The sequence below is a fragment of the Periplaneta americana genome, chromosome 2 (assembly GCF_040183065.1).
Source record: "Periplaneta americana isolate PAMFEO1 chromosome 2, P.americana_PAMFEO1_priV1, whole genome shotgun sequence".
NCBI classification, from domain to species: domain Eukaryota; kingdom Metazoa; phylum Arthropoda; class Insecta; order Blattodea; family Blattidae; genus Periplaneta; species Periplaneta americana.
The window spans coordinates 167,222,850-167,244,110 of NC_091118.1; the positions used below are offsets into that span (position 1 = coordinate 167,222,850).

The following is a 21,261-nucleotide window of genomic DNA, read 5'->3' on the forward strand; positions in this document are numbered from 1 at the left end:
GAAGTAGGAATACGTCACGACCATTAGGTACAACATACTTCCCCTCCGCAGTCATCCCTCCAACCACCCCTTCGCGCCACGGACGATATTTCCTCCTACGAGAATTTCCCGCCGCCGCCACCGCCACTACACTCCTCATCCCCCCTCACTAGCAACCACCTATCCCTATAACCCAACCCAGAGTTCCCCCGCGCACAGGTCGGCGGTGTGTTTTTCAAATGCTTGTCGGTAGGGTTTTGTGTTTTAAAAAGCCCGGCTCTGGTAGGTGGAGGGTCATTTCGTCTTGGGGCTTGACGGGGAACGCATCATCGTCGCAAGAGCGTAACTTGGACAGACAACGAAAAGCGACCGCAATGGCTTTGCACAGATGCCCGTCTATGTTGCTAGTCGTAATGACCGTTGTCATCCTCATGGGTCAGATTGATCAGTCCTCTGCAAAACGTGAGTAAAATCTAATTTCACTTTAATTACAATATTTTGTAAAATTTTGTAAACTTATTTTTAATACGCATTTTATTTGCACCGTAAATTATTTTCTGATTTTTCTATCTCTGTCTTTACGTTTTTTATCTGCAGTAATTTTGAAAATTATATACATATTTAACTATGTTTGCTACGTAATTATATTTCGTGAAAAAGTGGTAACTTATTGTTAACACACACTTCTTTTCGTTTCGCAAAGTATGTATTTTAAGACTCTACTATCTTCATTTTTATTACGACATTACGTTCACTGTTCATAGTAATATTCAAAATTGATTTTAGATGTTTAACCGTTTTTGTTACCTAATTATATTTCGTAAAAACGCCAAAAATTATTAACACAATTTATTTTTACCACAAATTATCATCTAATTTTACTATCTTTACCTTCGTTACAACATTACGTTCTCTATCCGCAGAAATTTTATTTTACTATCTTCATCTTTATTACATACGTTCTCTATGCGTACTAATTTCATTTTACTTTACTTTTTCTATCAGCAGTAGTTTTATTTTACTATCTTCATCTTTATTTTATTACGTTCTCTATTTTACTGTCTTAATCTTTGTTACATTACGTTCTCTATCCGCAGTAATATTATTTTACTGTCTTAATCTTCATTACATTACGTTCTCTATCCGCAGTAATTTTATTTTACTTTACTTTCTCTATCAGCAGTAATATTATTTTACTATCTTCATCTTTATTACATTACGTTCTCTATCCGCAGTAATATTATTTTACTATCTTCATCTTCATTACATTATGTTCTCTATCCGCAGTAATTTTATTTTACTTTACTTTCTCTATCAGCAGTAATATTATTTTACTATCTTCATCTTTATTACATTACGTTCTCTATCCGCAGTAATATTATTTTACTGTCTTCATCTTCATTACATTATGTTCTCTATCCGCAGTAATTTTATTTTACTTTACTTACTCTATCAGCAGTAATACTATTTCATTATCTTCATCTTCATTACATTACGTTCTCTATCCGCAGTAATTTTATTTTACTTTACTTTCTCTATCAGCAGTAATATTATTTTACTATCTTCATCTTTATTACATTACGTTCTCTATCCGCAGTAATATTATTTTACTATCTTCATCTTCATTACATTATGTTCTCTATCCGCAGTAATTTTATTTTACTTTACTTTCTCTATCAGCAGTAATATTATTTTACTATCTTCATCTTTATTACATTACGTTCTCTATCCGCAGTAATATTATTTTACTATCTTCATCTTCATTACATTATGTTCTCTATCCGCAGTAATTTTATTTTACTTTACTTACTCTATCAGCAGTAATACTATTTCATTATCTTCATCTTCATTACATTACGTTCTCTATCCGCAGTAATTTTATTTTACTTTACTTTCTCTATCCGCAGTAATATTATCTTACTATCTTCATCTTTATGACATTTACATTTTCTATCCACAGTAATATTATTTTACTATCTTCATCTTCATTACATTACGTTCTCCATCCGCAGTAATTTTATTTTACTTTACGTTTTCTATCCGCAGTAATATTATTGTACTATTTTCATATTTATTATATTATGATCTCTATCCGCAGTAATTTTATTTTACTATCTTTATTAGATATTACATTCTTTACCAGTAATAATTTCAAATTTATATAGGGCTACATATTTGACCTTTTTTGTTACTTTTACTTTTCTTGTGAAAACGTCGAACGTTAACGCACACTTTATTAATACTACAAATTGTTTTATGTCTTTACTATCTTTATCCTATTACGTCATTACTTTAACTATCCGCAATAATTTTTAAAATTGATTATACGTGTTTAACAATTTTTGTTACCTAATTACATTTCGTAAAAAGTCCAGAAATTATTGTTAACGCAATTTATTTGTACCACTCATTATTGTTTAATTTAACTATTAGCAGTAATTTCTAAATTTCATTAATGTTTAACTATTTTTGTTGCCTAATTATATTCCGTGAATACGTCGAAAGTTATTGCTAACTCACACTTTATTTCTACAAAAAAATACTTTCTTTTTTTACTAGCTGCATCTTTATTACAGTATTACATTCGTTATCCGCGGTAATTTCCAATATTGCATATATATTCATATTTAACAATTATTGTTACCTAATTATATTTTGTAAGAACGTCTTAATTTATTGTCAGCATGCACTTTAATTGTATCACTAATTATTTTCTGATTTTACAATCTCTGTCTTTATTACATTACTTCTTTACTCGTAGTATTTAAAAAAAAATTGAATGTATATATTTAATAATTTGTATTACCTAATTGTATTCCGTGAAAATGTCGAAGTTTATTGTTAACACGCTTTAATTTCTAACACGAACTTTTTACTAAATTAAGTTTCCTTTCCTTTATTAGGACATTCTATTCTTTATTTCTCATTGTTTATCTTCAAACTTGTATTTAAATGCTCAAACAATTTCGTCATTATCATTTTTATTTCGTTCAATTTTATAAATTTATTGTTAACATCAATTTTTTGTATCACAAATTATTTTCTGAATTAGCTTCTTTTTTTATCATATAACATTCTTTATTCGTAGTTTTTTCTTTTCAAATTTGCATTCAGAAACTAAACAATTTATGTAATTTTAATTATTATTTTGCAAATTTTGAAACTTATTGTTAACAACCATGTTATTTTCTGAAGTTGGTTTGGTCTCTCTATCTCGTTTATGACATAAAATTCTTTATCCGCAGTTAATACAACAGACTTGTCGATTATCTCTCGTGAAAATCTTGAAACATATTGTTAACATCCATGTTACTTTTAGCACTAAATATTTTCTTAACTCAGTGTCTTTATATTGATGACAGCATTGTATTCTTTAATCGCAGTTGTTTATTTTTCTATTTTGATTTTAGTATTTAAATTTTTTCGTCAATTTAACTATCTTATTTAAAAGTTTTGAAACTTACTGTTAACATGCGTGTTATTTTCTAACTTATTGTTAATTTCTTTACATTTATTTTGACATTACATATTTCAGCAGTTATTTATTGTCAAATTTGTATCTATACTTACAAATTTTGTATCTTCCGGGAAAATTTCGAAATTTATTAATATACCGTAGCCTATATTTTTAGGATGAATTGTTTTCTGAACTTAGCTTCTTTACTACAACAGACATTAACTTTTCCGATCGCATTATTTTCATAATTTTATATTAAATGTGTCAAGTTTTTATATTACTAATAAAAACGCTGTAAATATATGTATTGTACTTTCATTAGGAGTGTTACACATTTATGCGTATTCTAGATTCAAATTTGTTATATTTCTTAGGCATCTGAAATCTCAAAATTTTGTCATTAATATAAGATTTATCATCATTCCTTTATTCACACTATGCTTGCATTGGGACTTGTTTAATACATTTAAAAATACACAAATGCATATTATGTATAGTAATGTTAAGTTTCCATATACTATTTTGTTTGTTTTGTAATTATTAACAGAAATTGACAAGATTGTTCATTCGAAGTGTCTTGTATTCATAATTGTCTCAAATATTTTATCACATAGACTATGTAAACATGTAGATACAAATATATTATTTGATAATTATTAAAACAATATCACATTAAGTTCTTTATTAGAAATACCACTTAATGAAACCCATTTAAGATAATGATACATTTCTGTATAATTACGTACTTTTGTGTGAATTATATGCTTACTATTATTATAGTTACTAAAATAATACCTTAAAATATCTCATTGGAATATATTGTACTCCAATTTGTATTTTTTCATCACGTTTCTGTAAATGTATTTTCCTTTATCTTGTATATTCTCGGAATTCTCCGCTTATATTTTTATAAGTTATAAGATTCAATCCACTAATTTTCGTGGCTGTAAGAAGTGAAATGAGATTTATTTAGTTTTGATTCAATTCAATGAATGAATAATTGGTAACACTTTTTCCTATATATTGTTTATAGTATCACATGTATTTCATTTTGAAACATGTGCAAATTCTACCACAAGAGTGTTAATGTAATACATTTTTAATTCCGATTATCTCCGTTGAAGTTTTCCAAGCTTAAGTTAGTAGTAGTCATTTTTTCTAGCAGATATTATTCTCTGATTTTAATTGTTTCCAGTGTTATATTCCTGGTAGAAGAATCTAGTTATTTTACAGTTTATTTTATATATTTTTCATACACATCCTCTAATTAATTTACAAAGTTCGTAATTAATGTAACGCCGTCATCGCTAATTTAATTAGTAGTGTTACGTTTTTTCTTACTGCAATACGTGTTCAAATATAACTTCTGAAAAGCTTTGTGCAAGTGTCTCGTATGTGTGCGCTGTATTACTGAATGATACTAAACTAGTATTCATATTATCTGTAATTAAATTCATAGCGAATGAATAATTGCCATATTTTTTATTCAGTCATCACTATAATTGTAGTTAATGTTAAAGAAATTCTTTGGTACTCTTAGTTACTGATAGTAATGCAGTAGGTTCAATATATTATACATTTCATCCAGCTTTAAATATATATACAGATCTCTGATTGAATGCAGTAGGCCTATATTTTGTAAATAACGAAATTCGTGTTACATTTATCATATCTGTCTGCGCCTTTGCTGTGATTTACGGTTCTATTATTTAACTGCACCCACGTGGAGATTTACTGTTTAAATTGGCGTCAAATTGTATTGTAACATGTAAGAACTTGTATTCCAATTAGGTCTAAGTATTCCGTAACTGACAAGCAAACATTCTCATGGGGGCAGATAAAAAAGTTACTTTTTTTTGGTTCCAAAATGTTAATAATGTCAAAACAAGTTTTTATACAAATTTTGGCCACTCGAGCGCAATTACGAGAGCAATCCAGAAAGTAAATTTCACTGGTCCATTTACAGAAAGAAAGCACAAATTCATGGAAAGATTTATTGGAATAGATACAGCAATTGTTGAGCTATTTTTATGTATGGTTTTGGAATGTTTCTATATTTATCAGGAGCGTGTTCTATTGGTTTGTACTAGGGATTAAATCAAACTCATATAAATATAGATGTGAAGTCTTCCCTCTTTTCAGTCCTCATTTCTTCAAATAATACAGAATGTTCAAGGTGGCTACCATGAGCAGCAACAGAGCCTATATGCTTCACAACATAGCCTAGTGTCCCCCCAATTCACGTTGGAGAAGTTCGACAGTAGGCCTATTGCGAATGCAGTAATGTTCACCAGTAATATAACAGAAGAGGTTTATATCAAGAGTCCATATGGCTTGTACAAGCGTCTGAAAATAAATTACCAACGAAAAAAAATGCAGACATTTAAGTCAGGAGAACGTACAGGCCATATGATGCACTATTCACAGATCTAACGACAATAGTCTCTGCCAGTTCGAATTGTTCAATTCGTATCTGTTCCTGACGCGGAAACTACGAACTGTATACTGTTGCGAAAGGAGGCCACTAGGAATATTTTTTTGACAATCAGATAATGTGGGTATATAAGAGCTATATACGGAAAGCGTGTACAGATTTATGTTATTACAAACTAATTTCACTTTCAGAGGCAGTAAAACACGCTTTGTCCAAAGTTTGATCAAACATTTTAATAACATTGTATAGCTACATTGTTAACTTTGTACTGTACTTACAGGTGTTTTATTTCATATAGCACGCTATGTGTGAATTATTGTTCATTATGGAAAACTTGTCTACTTTATTTCAGTGTCGTAGATAATGTCACAAGAAGTTTTGATATTACCGATCAATTTACAAACAAATTTAGATGAAAGTAAATCTATGTAGGAGAAATCAATATCTCGAGTAGTGTTAATTAGGGCCATTTCGTGTATGGAATAATAAGTGAGTTATTTAATTTATTAACCCAGTATTATATTTCATTACATGACTTTGTCTTTAGCTTCAAATAATATGAAATTCGTGGGCAAACATTTGAGAATAGTTGTAGAAAATATGATTTATTATCATTGGCTCGAATTGCGTCTGCAATATCCATATTTGTCTGTTTTATTTGTTCGATGTGTATGATAAAAGTCTGGCGTTATGTTCACCCCTCGTGATTGTCCTAACAATTATCCATGTATTAGTATTGAGTTGGAAGCACGGAAAGTTTCCAAGAGTTAGCACATACGTATATAAGCTTCGAAAGCGCTGTAGGAACAGATCGAAATCTGATTGCTTTAATTCTGAACTATGATTACATAGCTATTTTCTTTTTATAATACATTAAAAGATTTATTCTCTCAATAGATAATTATTGAACTCCCGCGAAAATAGTCCATCTGTATTTTCGTTTATGAATAATTAATTCATTGTGTTATTGATTTGTATCCTGAACACGCTAGCGTCATAGTCTATATGATTAATAAATAAAATAATATACAGCATACCACGCCATCTTGCGATAGGAAAATGAAAGAGCTATTGTTTTCGATAAATAAGTTCTATATTCTTTTGTGCGAGATCGTGCGTATTTACTTGGTTTCCGCACAAAACCAACCCGCGGAAAGTCTAAAATTCCACATTCAATATTCCCAACCTAACACACACAACAATTTCCCTCTTCTTACCGCTTAAGTGACATATTGATTTTACTGCTTTAGGCTTTTAACATATTATTTTTAGAGACGTTCAATATAGTAATAATTATAAATTGGAAACTTACCACTGCAATTTCACCTAAATTGCACTGTTAATTATTGTTTTTAAATATTTGCAAAAATTAAGTAAACTCTAAAACTCCACTAAAGTTACTGCATTCGTGATTCAAGTAACATTAAGGAAGCCGTGAAAAAATCAACAAGATTCCAGATTCATCATAGACTGGGGGAAAAAAAAAAAAGACAGACGTATATCACGGCCTGCTGGAGTATAGTAAACACAGAAAACATTTTAAAGCAACAATGTTGAAGATAGATATTTTTGTTTAGCAAATTTGCCGTCATTGAACAGAAACCAAGATGGAGATTTCATTGCAACTAATTAGAAATTCCTCTTTCAGGTATGTAATAAACGATCTTCGCACAAAATAATGTACGATACACGAGCGTTATGTTTTCTTTCAATTCTCGGAAATTAAAAAAGCTCAACTACGTTTCGCTTTTTCAAACTTTTCCTCGATCATGAAAACTTCAACATACCGCTCTTGTAACGCATATTACTATTCCATTCTTGTGACCACTGAAATTTAAGACTTGCACAATGTTCATTATGGTAGGAAATGTTCGAGAATTTACACCTGCCGTAAAATATAAATATCTATTCAAAGTTTTGGATCTATGCATCGATTACTTGCTTATAAATGGCTTTTGGAGAACCCGGAGGTTCATTACCTCTCTTACATAAGCACGCCATCGATTCCTATCCTGTGCAAGATTAATCCAGTCCCTAGCATCATATCCCGCATTCCTCAAATTCATTTTAATATTATCCTCCCATCTACGTCTCGGCCTTCCCAAAGGTATTCTTTCCTCAGGCCCTCCAACTAACATTCTATATTATGCATTTCTGGATTCGCCCATACGTGCTACATGCCCTGCCCATCTCAAACGTCTGGATTTAATGTTCCTAATTATATTAGGTGCAACGATTCCATCGTTAAAACAAGTGAGGTTCTATATTTTGGATTCTTCACCTGTATCTGTTCTTCAAGTCTGTTAGAGGATATAGGCTACCAGATAGGTTTTCTTTCGTTGCCTTCTGTGATGATGAAAGCAGTACTTACCGGTAGCTGTGAAACTTTTGGTATTTTCATAAGATGGAGCTCCGGAAAAATGTTATTGTGACCATTTCGTAATTTGAAGGACAATTAAATAGAAATTTAAAATATTTTTGTGGAAATTGTCAATATATTAAAACATTAAATAGGAAACGAATTCTTGATTCTTGATAACTTTATTTAGGATAACTAATAAACAAGTTTTTCAAAGTTACATGACATAAAATCCAAGCTGTGAAAACGCACCGAGCTTTTTCCCAACTGTGAGAAAAATGTCAGGTAATCCACTGATGAAACATCTAACTCATCTGGTCAAAATATCATCTCACTTTCACTAATGTTATCGGGATTAGGATTATGGAAGGTAAAGCTCCATTAATAGGAAGCAAGAATGTATCGAAACAAGTGAAAAGGCGCCTGTATGAAACTATTGTAGAAAGTTTCATCCTATATGGTTCTGAAGTGTCAGAAATAAAGTAGAGGAACACAAAAAAATTACTGACTATGGAAATGGATTACTGACAAAATTTTGGTCTAACAATGGACAGAGTGCGGAACGAGGAAATAAATAGGACAGAGTCCGATACAGCTGTACTCGATACTGTTGAAGCCAAAAGATTGATATGGTATGGCCACATGAGGAGTATAACCGAATATAAGTTGCCCTAGAAAATTTGGAAATGAATCGAAAGCACGCAGAAAAAGAGAAAGACCTCGTTTTTTTTTTTTAATGATGGAGTGAATATTGCAATGGACAGGAGAGGATTAAGAAATGAAGACTGGAATTATATATACATGAAAGGTAGGATGCGAAAGTTGATGTGGTCACTGGTGTAGCTCAGTCGGCTGAGGCGTTTGTCTGCCGATTCGGTGTTGCGCTCGGACGTGAGTCGATTCCCTCTTGGACTGATTACCTGATTGAATTTTCTCTGAGGTTTTCCTCAACCGTAAGGCAAATGTCAGGTAATCTATGGCGAATCCTCGACCTCATCTCGCCAAATACCATCTCGCTATCACTAATTTCATCGACGCTAAATAACCTAGTAGTTGATACAGCGTGGTTAAATAACCAACTAAAAAGGAGTTGGTGTAATTAACTCACTTACCGACGTTACATGACCCCGCAGTTGATACAGCGCTGTTAAATAGCCTATTAAGAAAAAGCACGCACTTCAGAATTTTGCAACTTTTGTTCATCATTCAGAAAAGAAAATCGAAAGCACTGTCAATCGAATGACATACGTCTGTTTTGTACCCGAAGATTGGGATACAATTTCCGTCGAGTTCAAGTGCAATATATGCTAGAAAAAGACGGCAAACTTTCTTTCAATATTTCCGTTTATTCTGGCATTATTTTACCAATTCTTTTGAGCATGACATATACCATTTAATTTGTGCAAACCATGGTTACTCTGAACATTTATTTGATTTTACCACGTAAAAAAAAACAGTTCTCCACTACAATCATTGCCACTGCTTTCACTATCACTATCACTATCATCATCAGCATTATCACTTCGTTGTCAAGATAATCATAATCATGATCATTTATATTATGTCCATCTCGAGTATCACACTCATCTTGGCAATAATCATCTTCGGATGATCAAACATTTCTATTTTATAGACCACCTTCGTCTCATCGATAATCGTCTTAATGACCATCGCTACCTCATCGATAATATATAGCTCATCGACCATCTCCAGTTCGTCGATAATAAAGCCCATCGACTATTTTCGCCGTGTAGACCATCTTCACCTCTTTGACCACTTCGTTCATAAACCTTCGATCATCTCCGTCTAGTTGACTATCTTTGTCTCAAAAATCATCTCCGTCTTACAGACCATCTACATCATCACCATCATCATCATCTCAACTATCATCTTCGCCTTGTCGATAATCTATAGCTCATTGACCTTCTCAGTCTCGTCGACCATCTTATTTTCACACAACATTTCCGTCTTATAGACCATTTATTTTTTTATCACCATCGCCTCTTCGACCATCCCCGCTAATAATAATCTATAGCTCACAGACCATCTTCGCCTCCTTAACTATCTTTGATTCATCTTCGTCTTATAGAACATCTACATTTCATACTATGTCCGCCTCATCGACCATGTCCGTCTCATTGGCCATGTGCGTTTCATCGACCTTCCCGGTATCACCGACCATCTCGGTCTCGTTAACCATCTCCGTCTCATCAAGTATCTCCGTCTCTTCGATCATTCTTTTATTTGCTGTCTTTAATTGCTTTGTTTATATTCCCACTTCGTGTTTCTTTAGTTTCTCTGTCGGTATGTCTTATCTATATCGTTTTTCCTGTGACTACCACTGGATGAAAACCCATTTCAATTTAATAAGCGTTAACTCATTTTCATCTCACACATTTCCGTCTTACAGACCATTTATACATCTCATCGCCACCGTCTCATCGACCATAACCTCGTCGATAATCTTTGGCTGATTGACTATGCCTCATCGACCATCTTCATCTCATCGATCCCCTCTGTATCGTCAACCATTTTCGTCTCATACATCTGTCTTACAGACCATCTCAATCGCCGTCGTCTCATCGACCATCTCCGCCTCTTCAATAATCTATAGCTCATCAACAATCTCAGTCTCGTCGACTATCTTTGTCTTACACGTCTCCATCTTACATACCAATTATATCTCATGGACTACTTTCTCATAGACTACTTCTATCTCGTCAATAATCTATAGCTCGTCGGCCATTCCTACACCGGTCTATCTGCAACGTCGACCTTTCTAGACCATCTTCATAATGTTCAACACCTTATTTTCCATCTTCACCATCGTCATTTTCGATACCGTTTTCTTCACCATAATTTTATTTATTTATTTATTTATTTATTTATTTATTTATTTATTTATTTATTTATTTATTTATTTATTTATTTATTTATTTGTTATTGAACATAACAGGCAAAGCCTAATTACAATGTTCAAGACTGACAAACTAATTTATAAAACATAAACAAGGAAAAGGAAACATACACTTATTAAAAAAACTGACATAGTTTCCTTTACCATCGTTTTCGATATCCTCTTGTTCACCATAGTTTGTTTCGATATGGCCATCTTTAGCACAACCTTCTTTGATACCGCGTTTCTCATCATTGCCTTCATCTTTTTTTTTTTTCAAGTTGGTTCCTATGACATCTTGTGAATTGGGGGAAAAAAAAACATTTTCGAAATTCGAAGCATCTTATCTATATCGTTTTTGATCTTCGTCTGCTTTACCACTTTTCATCATCATCGTTTTCCTTCATTGTTTCCAATAATATACATTGTAATCATTATTGCCTGCTTTCATCATAATCATCATCATCATCATCATCATCATCATACGATATAAATCAACAGTAAGACAAGATAAATTCCTATTTACGTTGCAATGCTATCGTCTAAATTAAATCACACGTTGCATATAAAATAATTTATAATTTTTCCGCATTCTTGTGAGTCACTCAAAAGTTGTTAAGCTAGTTACTACATACTGTTAATGCTAGGATTTCATACTTAGGCGAGACGGTGATTTTACTGGTTCACTATATTCAGTGGACAATTTAAAAAGTTTCTGCCCAAAGGACAAGCAGTTATTTAAACTATCCTTTTAAGCAGCTAGACCTACTCTTCAATGGGGAACAAAGACAGCGGTTTCATATCCCCTGGGTATAATTTACTTCTCAGTAACGAACACATTGACGAACTTAGTAGGCCTAGGAGTTAAATTTACCTGTTATCCCACTTTAAAATATATGCAAGTTTACTCTAAATGGGTACAGGGCTTGTCCTAACTTTGTCTTCGTCAAACAAGAATCTTTGGGGACTTCGAACTTAATACCATATCTACAAGATGAAGTTACGAAATTTACAGTAATGTTTACATTCATAATTCTCAAAGCAAACGTTTGACCAGAATGTTCCCTTTTGCATTGAACTTTCTTTATATCCTCCAGCTTTCGCCAGAACTTGTATTTCACTTCAATCGTCATCATTAATGAACAGAAATATCCACTTCTTAAATTATGATTTCAATAAATGTCCATAATATTTTATTACTAATCATTGGCTACCATGCTAATTTATATTGTACTACGTACATTATTGAGAGCGAACTGTGGTCTATAAAAAATAGACTCCTCTGTATTGCGACAAAGAGTACTTTTCCGGAATATTCAGATAAGAGAGTTTTTACTGATCTTACAAATCGGTTGTAATTTTAAATAGAAGCTGAGACGCCTTTTATTATATGAAACGTTCATATTCGACCTACAAGAAGAGAAAATTGTAATGTTTTGACATGAAATGCTTCCTATGACGTCATTTGTAGTACCATAGAAACGCATGTAAGATGAACTTTGTGCCTCGTGGTTTTCCACGCTGTCCATATCGCTCCATCCTCTATTATTTTAATCTTTTCACGCAGTCCTCTCACTCATGTGGTAGCTATTAGGTTAACTTACGCCTATTTCAAAATTCTCTTAATTTCCCTCAACGGAACAGTGAAAAAAGAAGTGAGACGAATACGAACGTACATAGATTTTTCCTTACAGCCCCAATTACCATCCAGGGAAGCTCGATCGCGGTCCTTTTAACTATTTCTCCTTCCATTTCTCCTTTTTTCATTTCGTCATAGCGTCATTCCGCACGTTCCGTCTCGCTGAGTTATCTAATTATTTGTTAGGGTGTTATTGATTCTGTCTGTGCTACTGTTTGCTTAATCCTTAAATCCATCTTCAGTTAACCTAAAAATTACTTAACAAGAATAAAGACGTTTCAAGCATCCGAGGGATTTTATAATATCTCCTGTCATTTTTTCTCTAGCGGTCGTAACTGGAATCTGACCACGTTTGTATTTTCAGTAGTTAGGAAATTACAAAAGTATTACGACAGAGCAAAAACGCTGGACAAGAAGTGTGTATTATTTACTTTAGGTTGCGTTGTTTCACTTTATTGTGACAATTAAATATCAAACAAAGATGTATTTGGTAGGGCAGTACCTAGAGTCTCACCAGAGTTCTGAAACACACTATTAGTTCAATTATTACTTCATGGACATAACATAGTGGACATCGTCAAAATATGATATTATAATGACTGCTATTAAGACGAAAATTAAAATTTTAGATAAACTTTTCAGTTAAATGACATACAGAGGAAAGCAGTGTTTCAAAATTGGCATATGAAGAAATTTTAAGCATAGACTACAAAAAAATCTGAATAAGTATTTTGTGTAGAATATACGAAGAAAATAATCAAGTAATAAATCAAGAGGAACACTCATTGTTCACAGACTTAAAACATGGTGCGATGTCTGAACAGTTGTAACAGATACATGAAAGCAAATAATGAAAATAATAATGTAACCATAATGAGAATAATGAAGAGAAATTGCGAAATGAAGACCTTAATAAAGATGTTGAATGGGAAAAATGCAGAGGATGTTGATGACAATAAGGATGACTGTATTGATGAAGGTGATAAGAATAACGAGGATATTGATAAGGATACCTACGATGATGAAGCTGACGATAATGAATACGACGATTATGAAGGTATAGTAGGGGAGGCAAGACCTGGCCTGTGAACTTATCATGCGCCGTGCGTGTGGGCTGAGAAAATAAAGTTTTAGTCTGAATTGAATTTCCCTGTCGGTAGATTCGTCTAATGTTAACCAAACCGAAAGAAACTTCATTTCTGCTCTCTCATCCTTTCCTCCCCCGCGTAGCTCACATGCCAGGTCTCGCCTCTCGATCTGTAACTATAATGAAACTGAAGATAATAACGCTGATGATTAGGAGGATAATGATGATGAGGATGAAAATGATGATGGTGATGATGATATGAGGAGAATGAAGATAACGAATGAAGAAGAAGAATAAGAAGAAAATTATAATGAGTTGCAGAGGGTAACGATGGTGGTGGTGGTGGTGGTGGTGGTGACTAACGAGGATGATGAAGATAATCATAATGAGGCTACAGTGGATAACGTTGTTGTTGATGACTAACGGGGGTGATGAAGATAACGATGATGAGGATAATCACAATAAGGCTAGAGAGGATAACGACATTGATGATGATTATGACTAACGAAGATGAAAATAATCATAATGAGGCTGCAGTGGATAACGATGTTGTTGATGACTAACAGGGAAGATTAAGATAACGATAATTATGATGATGATGATGATGATGGTGATGGTGAGGATAACCACAATGAGACGGAAGAGAGTAAGGATGATGATAATAATGATGACCATAACGAGGGTGACCAAGATAACGATGATGATAACTATAAAGAAGATAATTAAAATAACGGTGATGATGATAAACGCAATGGGACTGCAGACAATAACGATGTTGATAACTGTACCGAGGTTGATTAAGGTAACGATGATGATTATGATGATGGTGGTGAGGATAACCACAATGAGGCGGAAGAGAATAAAGATGATTATGATGATGATGGTGATGACTATAACGAGAATGACGAAGATAACGATAATGATAACTAATGAAGATAATGAAAATAACGGTGAGGATGATAATCACAATGAGACTGCAGAGCATAACGATGCTGATGATAACTATACCGAGGATGATTAAGGTAACGTTGATGATTATGATGATGGTGGTGAGGATAACCACGATGAGGCGGAAGAGAATAAGTATGGTGATGATGATGATGATTGTAATAACAAGGATGACGACGATAACGATGATGATAACTACAATGAGGATAATGGAGTGAAGATAACGGTGATGATGATGATGATAATCATCACAACAAAATCGTAGAGGATAACGATGATGATGACTATGTCGAGGATGATGAAGGTAACGATGATTACGGTGATGGTGATGACGATAATCACGAGGCGGAAGAGAATAACGATGATAATGTTGATGACTATAACGAGAATGATGAAGATAACGATAATGATAACTATAATGATAATGAAAATAACGGTGATGGTGATAATCACAATTAGACTGCAGAGGATAACGATGCTGATGATAACTATACCGAGAATGATTAAGGTAACGTTGATGATTATGATGATGGTGAGGATAACCACAATGAGGCGGAAGAGAATAAGTATGGTGATGATGATGATGATGATAATGATGATTATACGAGTAATAAAAAGGATGACGAAGATAACGATTATGATAACTATAATGAGGATAATGGCGTGGAGATAACGGTGATGATGATGATGATGATGATGATCACAACAAAATCGTAGAGGATAACGATGATGATGACTATGTAGAGGATTATGAAGGTAACGATGATTACGGTGATGGTGATGACGATAATCACGAGGCGGAAGAGAATAACGATGACAATGATGATGAATATAACGAGGATGATGAAGATGACGATATTGATGACAATAACTTGGTTGATGAAAGTGACGATGATGATGATGATGATGATGATGATCATCATCATCATAATGAGGATGAAGAAGATAACGATGATGAAGATAGCGATCTGAGACTGAGGAGGGACAATTTTGTGGAGGAATAGGAAACTAAGGTAGGCTACGAGTTGTTACTGTGAGACTAACGTTGCTGTGGGAGTTACAACAGCCCCTCCTGAATTCAGCATGCCCGCTGCCCTGCGTGCTCATGGCAAATCCCGGTATTACTGAGATAAATCAGCCGGTGTTTGTTTTGGTTGAAATGTTGATTAGATCAATTTGGTCAAATAAGAGCAGTGCCTGCTAATGTGTAAACAGCGGCAAATAGAGTGAAATTAATATTCTCTGAAAGTTTTAATGGCTCTTCTCTAAGACTGTGTTTCTTGAATTACAATTACCTACACCAGCAATCTCTCTTTCAGAACAAGGTTTAATAACTCGTTCAGATAAGGCATAATTAGAAGAGAAGGAGAGAGCAATAACAAGAATAAATTACTGCTTATCAAAAATCTTGAATATACATTTGATACTTTGGGTTAAGATTAAGAAGGTCTTGCAATAATTCAGATATTAAAACCACTCCATCTTCATTTAGGAGGTTCTTCTTCACTTCGTCGAGGACGTTGGAGAACCACAGCGAATGAAATCTGCGTTTGTTGCATTTCTATAATCTGTTCAAAGATGCTATCTCACTTATCAGAGTCATTCTTCTTTATTTAATTACTTTTTACATTCTTTCAAATGAACAAAATCTGTTTGACAGTTATAACATTAAACATTTCAATATAAATAAGTTAAAGAAATGCACTTAGAGTATTATTATTATTATTATTATATTGATGTAAATTTATGAATCGAAGGTACACCAAAAGTTGAAAAAAGTGATGAGAGGATGAGTGGCAAATTAAAAATGCTGTAAAAGCATTATTTTGTAGCCCCCCACAAATTTCGAAGTTCTAGCTCCAATTCTTTTGGTGAAAGACTGTCGTTGGCTTAGCGAACAGACCACTGATTTATCGTTTGATTAGACTACAGAATCTTTTCAAGACGACGTTTAATTTCCTCCCGAGTGTGATTTATATTTGTTCCTCTTACTCCAAAATATTTGAATTTTTTCACCTCTTCAAAGGATAAATTTCCAATTTTTATATTTACATTTCGTACAATGTTCTGGTCAGGAGGCATAATCATATATTTTGTCTTTTCGGGATTTACTTCCAAACCTATCTCTTTACTTGCTTCAAATAAAACTTTACTTACTTACTTACTTACAAATGGCTTTTAAGGAACCCGAAGGTTCATTGCCGTCCTCACATAAGCCCGCCATTGGTCCCTATCCTGAGCAAGATTAATCCAGTCTCTATCATCATATCCCACCTCCCTCAAATCAATTTTAATATTATCTTCCCATCTACGTCTCGGCCTCCCCAAAGGTCTTTTTCCCTCCGGTCTCCCAACTAACACTCCATACCCATTTCTGGATTCGCCCATACGTGCTACATGCCCTGCCCATCTCAAACGTCTGGATTTAATGTTCCTAATTATGTCAGGTGAAGAAAACAGTGCGTGCAGTTCTGTGTTGTGTAACTTTCTCCATTCTCCTGTAACTTCATCCCTCTTAGCCCCAAATATTTTCCTAAGCACTTTATTCTCAAACACCCTTAACCTATGTTCCTCTCTCAAAGTGAGAGTCCAAGTTTCACAACCATAAAGAACAACCGGTAATATAACTGTTTTATAAATTCTAACTTTCAGATTTTTTGACAGCAGACTGGATTATAAAAGCTTCTCAACCGAATAATAACAGGCATTTTCCATATTTATTCTGTTTAATTTCCTCCCGAGTATCATTTATATTTGTTACTGTTGCTCCCAGGTATTTTAATTTTCCACCTCTTCAAAAGATAAATTTCCAATTTTTATATTTCCATTTCGTACAATTTTCTCATCACGAGACATAATCATATACTTTGTCTTTTCGGAATTTACTTCCAAATCTATCTCTTTACTTGCTTCAAGTAAAGTTCCCGTGTTTTCCCTAATCGTTTGTGGATTTTCTCCTAATATATTCACGTCATCCGCATAGATAAGCAGCTGATGTAACCCGTTCAATTCCAATCTCTCTCTGTTATCCTGGACTTTCCTAATGGCATACTCTAGAGCAAAGTTAAAAAGTAAAGGTGATGCTTTAGCCCACAGTGAATTGGAAACGAATCTGACAGAAATTTACCTTTACGGACTTTGCTGTACGTTTCACTGAGACACATTTTAATTAATCGAACTAGTTTCTTGGGAATACCAAAGTCAATAAGAATATCATATAAAACTTCTCTCATAACCGAGTCATATGCCTTTTTGAAATCTATGATGCACTGTACCCTTATACTCTCATTTTTTCTCCATTATCTGTCGAATACAAAATATCTGATCAATAGTCGATCTATTACACCTAAAACCACACTGATGATCCCCAATAATTTCATCTACATAAGGAGTTAATCTTCTCAAAAGAATATTGGACAACATTTTGTACGACGTCAACAAAAGACTTTACTGATATTAAATTCTAAATTTTCCGAACATTATATGCTCCATATGGGACTGAACTACTATACGTACAGTATACTTATACTTTTAAAAATTATTAGTTATTGTTGACTAAGCATATATTAGTATTATGGCGTACGGTTCATGGTTCTCCGTCTTCGTTATATTTTTTACGCTCGACCATGCCGACATGTAGTAATTATACACCTGGTAGTAGCCCTTTAATGCACCTCATTAAAGTACACCTATTCATTAAAGTTCAGGTGTTCAGCCAATGACAAATCACCTTTGTACCATTATAAAACCGCACGTATCGATTATTCTCGGATATGCAAGCGAAAGACAATTAGCGAAAAGTCACGGAGGCTGGAAATCCAATACTGTCGCAGAAGGTTATGTTCTGTTACTATAATAATTAGCGTTAATTGTAAATAATATTCAAATAAATTCAATTTGTCATCTCGTTTTTCAATTCTAAATCAATTTCCAGGTTATATCAAGACTTCTCTACGTTATATCAAGGTCAATGCCATTCGACCTCTGAAAAAATCAATACTTTCGCGTCTGCGCACATCTCACAATTCAGGTCAGTTCGCTACTCACTTACATATCCATAACATGACCTACTTTTGAATAATTTCAAGTTAGAAATATGGTCGAGCATAAAAAGTCGTATGAAACTTGCCTATAATGGTAATTAAGACGCTCGTATGAAAATTATGAAACGAGCGCAAGCGAGTTTCATAAACAAACATACTTGCGTCTTAATTACTACCATTATAGGCTCGTTGCATAATGTACTATTACAACGCATTCACAGTTCTATAAGTCACTCATGCCCATAGTAAGTGAGAAGTTTTGCATTCTGCGTTGTATTGTATGTGGTCTGTGATTGTCTGAGAAAATTGTTTCGTGTAGTTTATTTCCAGATAAAATCCATTTCAAAATTCTGACCTATTGTAAATTGCGCGTTCACAATTTTCGTGTGATTGTGTATTACAAAATGTGTGTTATGTAAATGGTGGCTATATTTCTGTTCGATGATAAACGTAACCGCGAATATGCCTGACAGTACAATGGAAGAGAGAAATGCCAGTGATGACCTCCCTGCGCTGAATCAATGTAGGAAAGTTTCAACACGTGAAGGCTATCCCTTGTGTAAATTCACTCTGTTCCTGCGATCGTAATACCGCGTAAATGTTGATACAATGAAATGACAGCAATTCTCATCCCTTCTCGTAAGAACATTGCAGTGTGATACAAATACAACTACAGCTACAAATAATACGAGTATTCTTCTTACCTGAAAGCATTTTATTCTTTCTCTCCTTAAAGCATTATTCTGGATAATGTTTTGCTGTGCGTTCTACCATTCTTTTCCCTTTGGGCCTGTGGAGTAATACCATGTTTGGGATTATATTTTTACTCTTCATTTCCACATGTTTTCTTATTTCTTTGTTATCTTTTTACATTTCCTTTTCCATCATCGTCATCGTCATATGCTGCACGGCGTAAGCCCTTCGGCCTATGTCAGTTACACAAAGATTAAAACATTTTAAAAATAATTATTCTAATCCGTTACTCTTTAAATATGGTTACTTAGGACTGTTTCAAAATTGCTGAAACTCTGTTAAAAAGTTTATGTGAAAATAAGCAAAAGAATAGGATTTTAATTTAATTAACTCAATTTAATTAAGCAAGCTTATTTACAACTTACAAATTAAAATTTATTTATGTAGACTCTACTTGACTGTACCCGAGCACGAGCATATGCTCATTTCGGGTATCTATTTCATATGTATTAATTTCAAATGCAAATTGTAAATAAATTTGAATTTGAATTTAAAAAAAAAATACACTATTATACCTAGAGAAAATACATCGTCAAAACATAAAGATACAGATATATAAACACTTAAACATAGACAAATAATTTCAGTGAATTTCTAACCTATAACTAATCCAACTTAATAATAAAACAAAAAAAAAAAAGTAATGATGCCTTCCCAATGAACATAACTCGTGCTGGAAGATACAGTAGAAAAAACGTACGTATAGGTTAAAATAGAAGAAAAAATAAAATTTAAAACTACGATACTTGTTTTCAGCAGTTCTATTCCCGTTACTTTGGTTAAGACGGTGTACCATTTCTTATTTTCTGAAAGAGTTGAGGAGATGGATCTCTTTTCTTTCCTCTGTGATTTTTAATGTTGCTGCTACATCTAGATCAGAATTGGGTTTAGCTCTCAGTGAATCCAAGTATATCGCTGCTTTGAAGAAAGCTATAATTTGATTTTAGTAATCAGCTGTTTGAACCAAATGTTTGAACATGTTAAACATAGTTTTTTTTTTACTCCAGCATTATAAACAATCTATATAGTTGGCGAAAATCGTGTATAATATGCCACATTATTGTACCAGAACCGTAAAATATTCCCATGCCAAGTAAAAGAGCTTGAGCCCTATTATGACGGCATAACTAGTGTATAATATTGGTAATTTTCACGAGTGTTTATAATGAAGATTATACACGTGTTACATATAACGTTTCATGCTATTCTAGCATTAAAATATGTAAAAGAACTATTATAAATTTTACAGATTATGTTATGACATAGTAGAGACATGAATACTGGATATGAAGTAATGTATTGCATGCTTGCTAAGTAACCGTTTCTAAGACAGTGTTATTTTGTTGTTCTGAAGTTTTTTCTTACAAGTACGTTGTATAAAATTATGTTGTGAAGGCGGTGATGACGTCATAGAATACTAGTTGCTAGGTAACCTTTTGGTACCAGTGCCAGGACTAGGCCAATTGTACATGATTTATAGCGTTGTAACAAACGTGTTTTAATGCTAGGATTCCTTAAAGTTAATATTATGAAACGATTTACCGTGCAATAATATTTCATACATAATTGTTGTCATAGCAACCCCTTTCTTCCTATACCATGATATCAAACTATCATTATATTCATATCCATCGTATTTTCGTATTGCATCATATGTTGTAAAATA

At 33.4% G+C, this 21,261-nt stretch overlaps 1 protein-coding gene across 1 annotated transcript in view; it reads left to right on the forward strand.

The window, feature by feature from the left end:
- The first annotated feature begins 229 nt into the window (after positions 1-229).
- CCHa2 (neuropeptide CCHamide-2) overlaps positions 230-21,261 on the forward strand; it is a 225,293-nt gene continuing 204,261 nt past the window's right edge. The window contains exon 1 of the mRNA XM_069818847.1: positions 230-441. Coding sequence (XP_069674948.1) covers positions 354-441 — 88 coding nt within the window. The 5' untranslated portion in view covers positions 230-353. The remainder of the gene's footprint in view (positions 442-21,261) is intronic.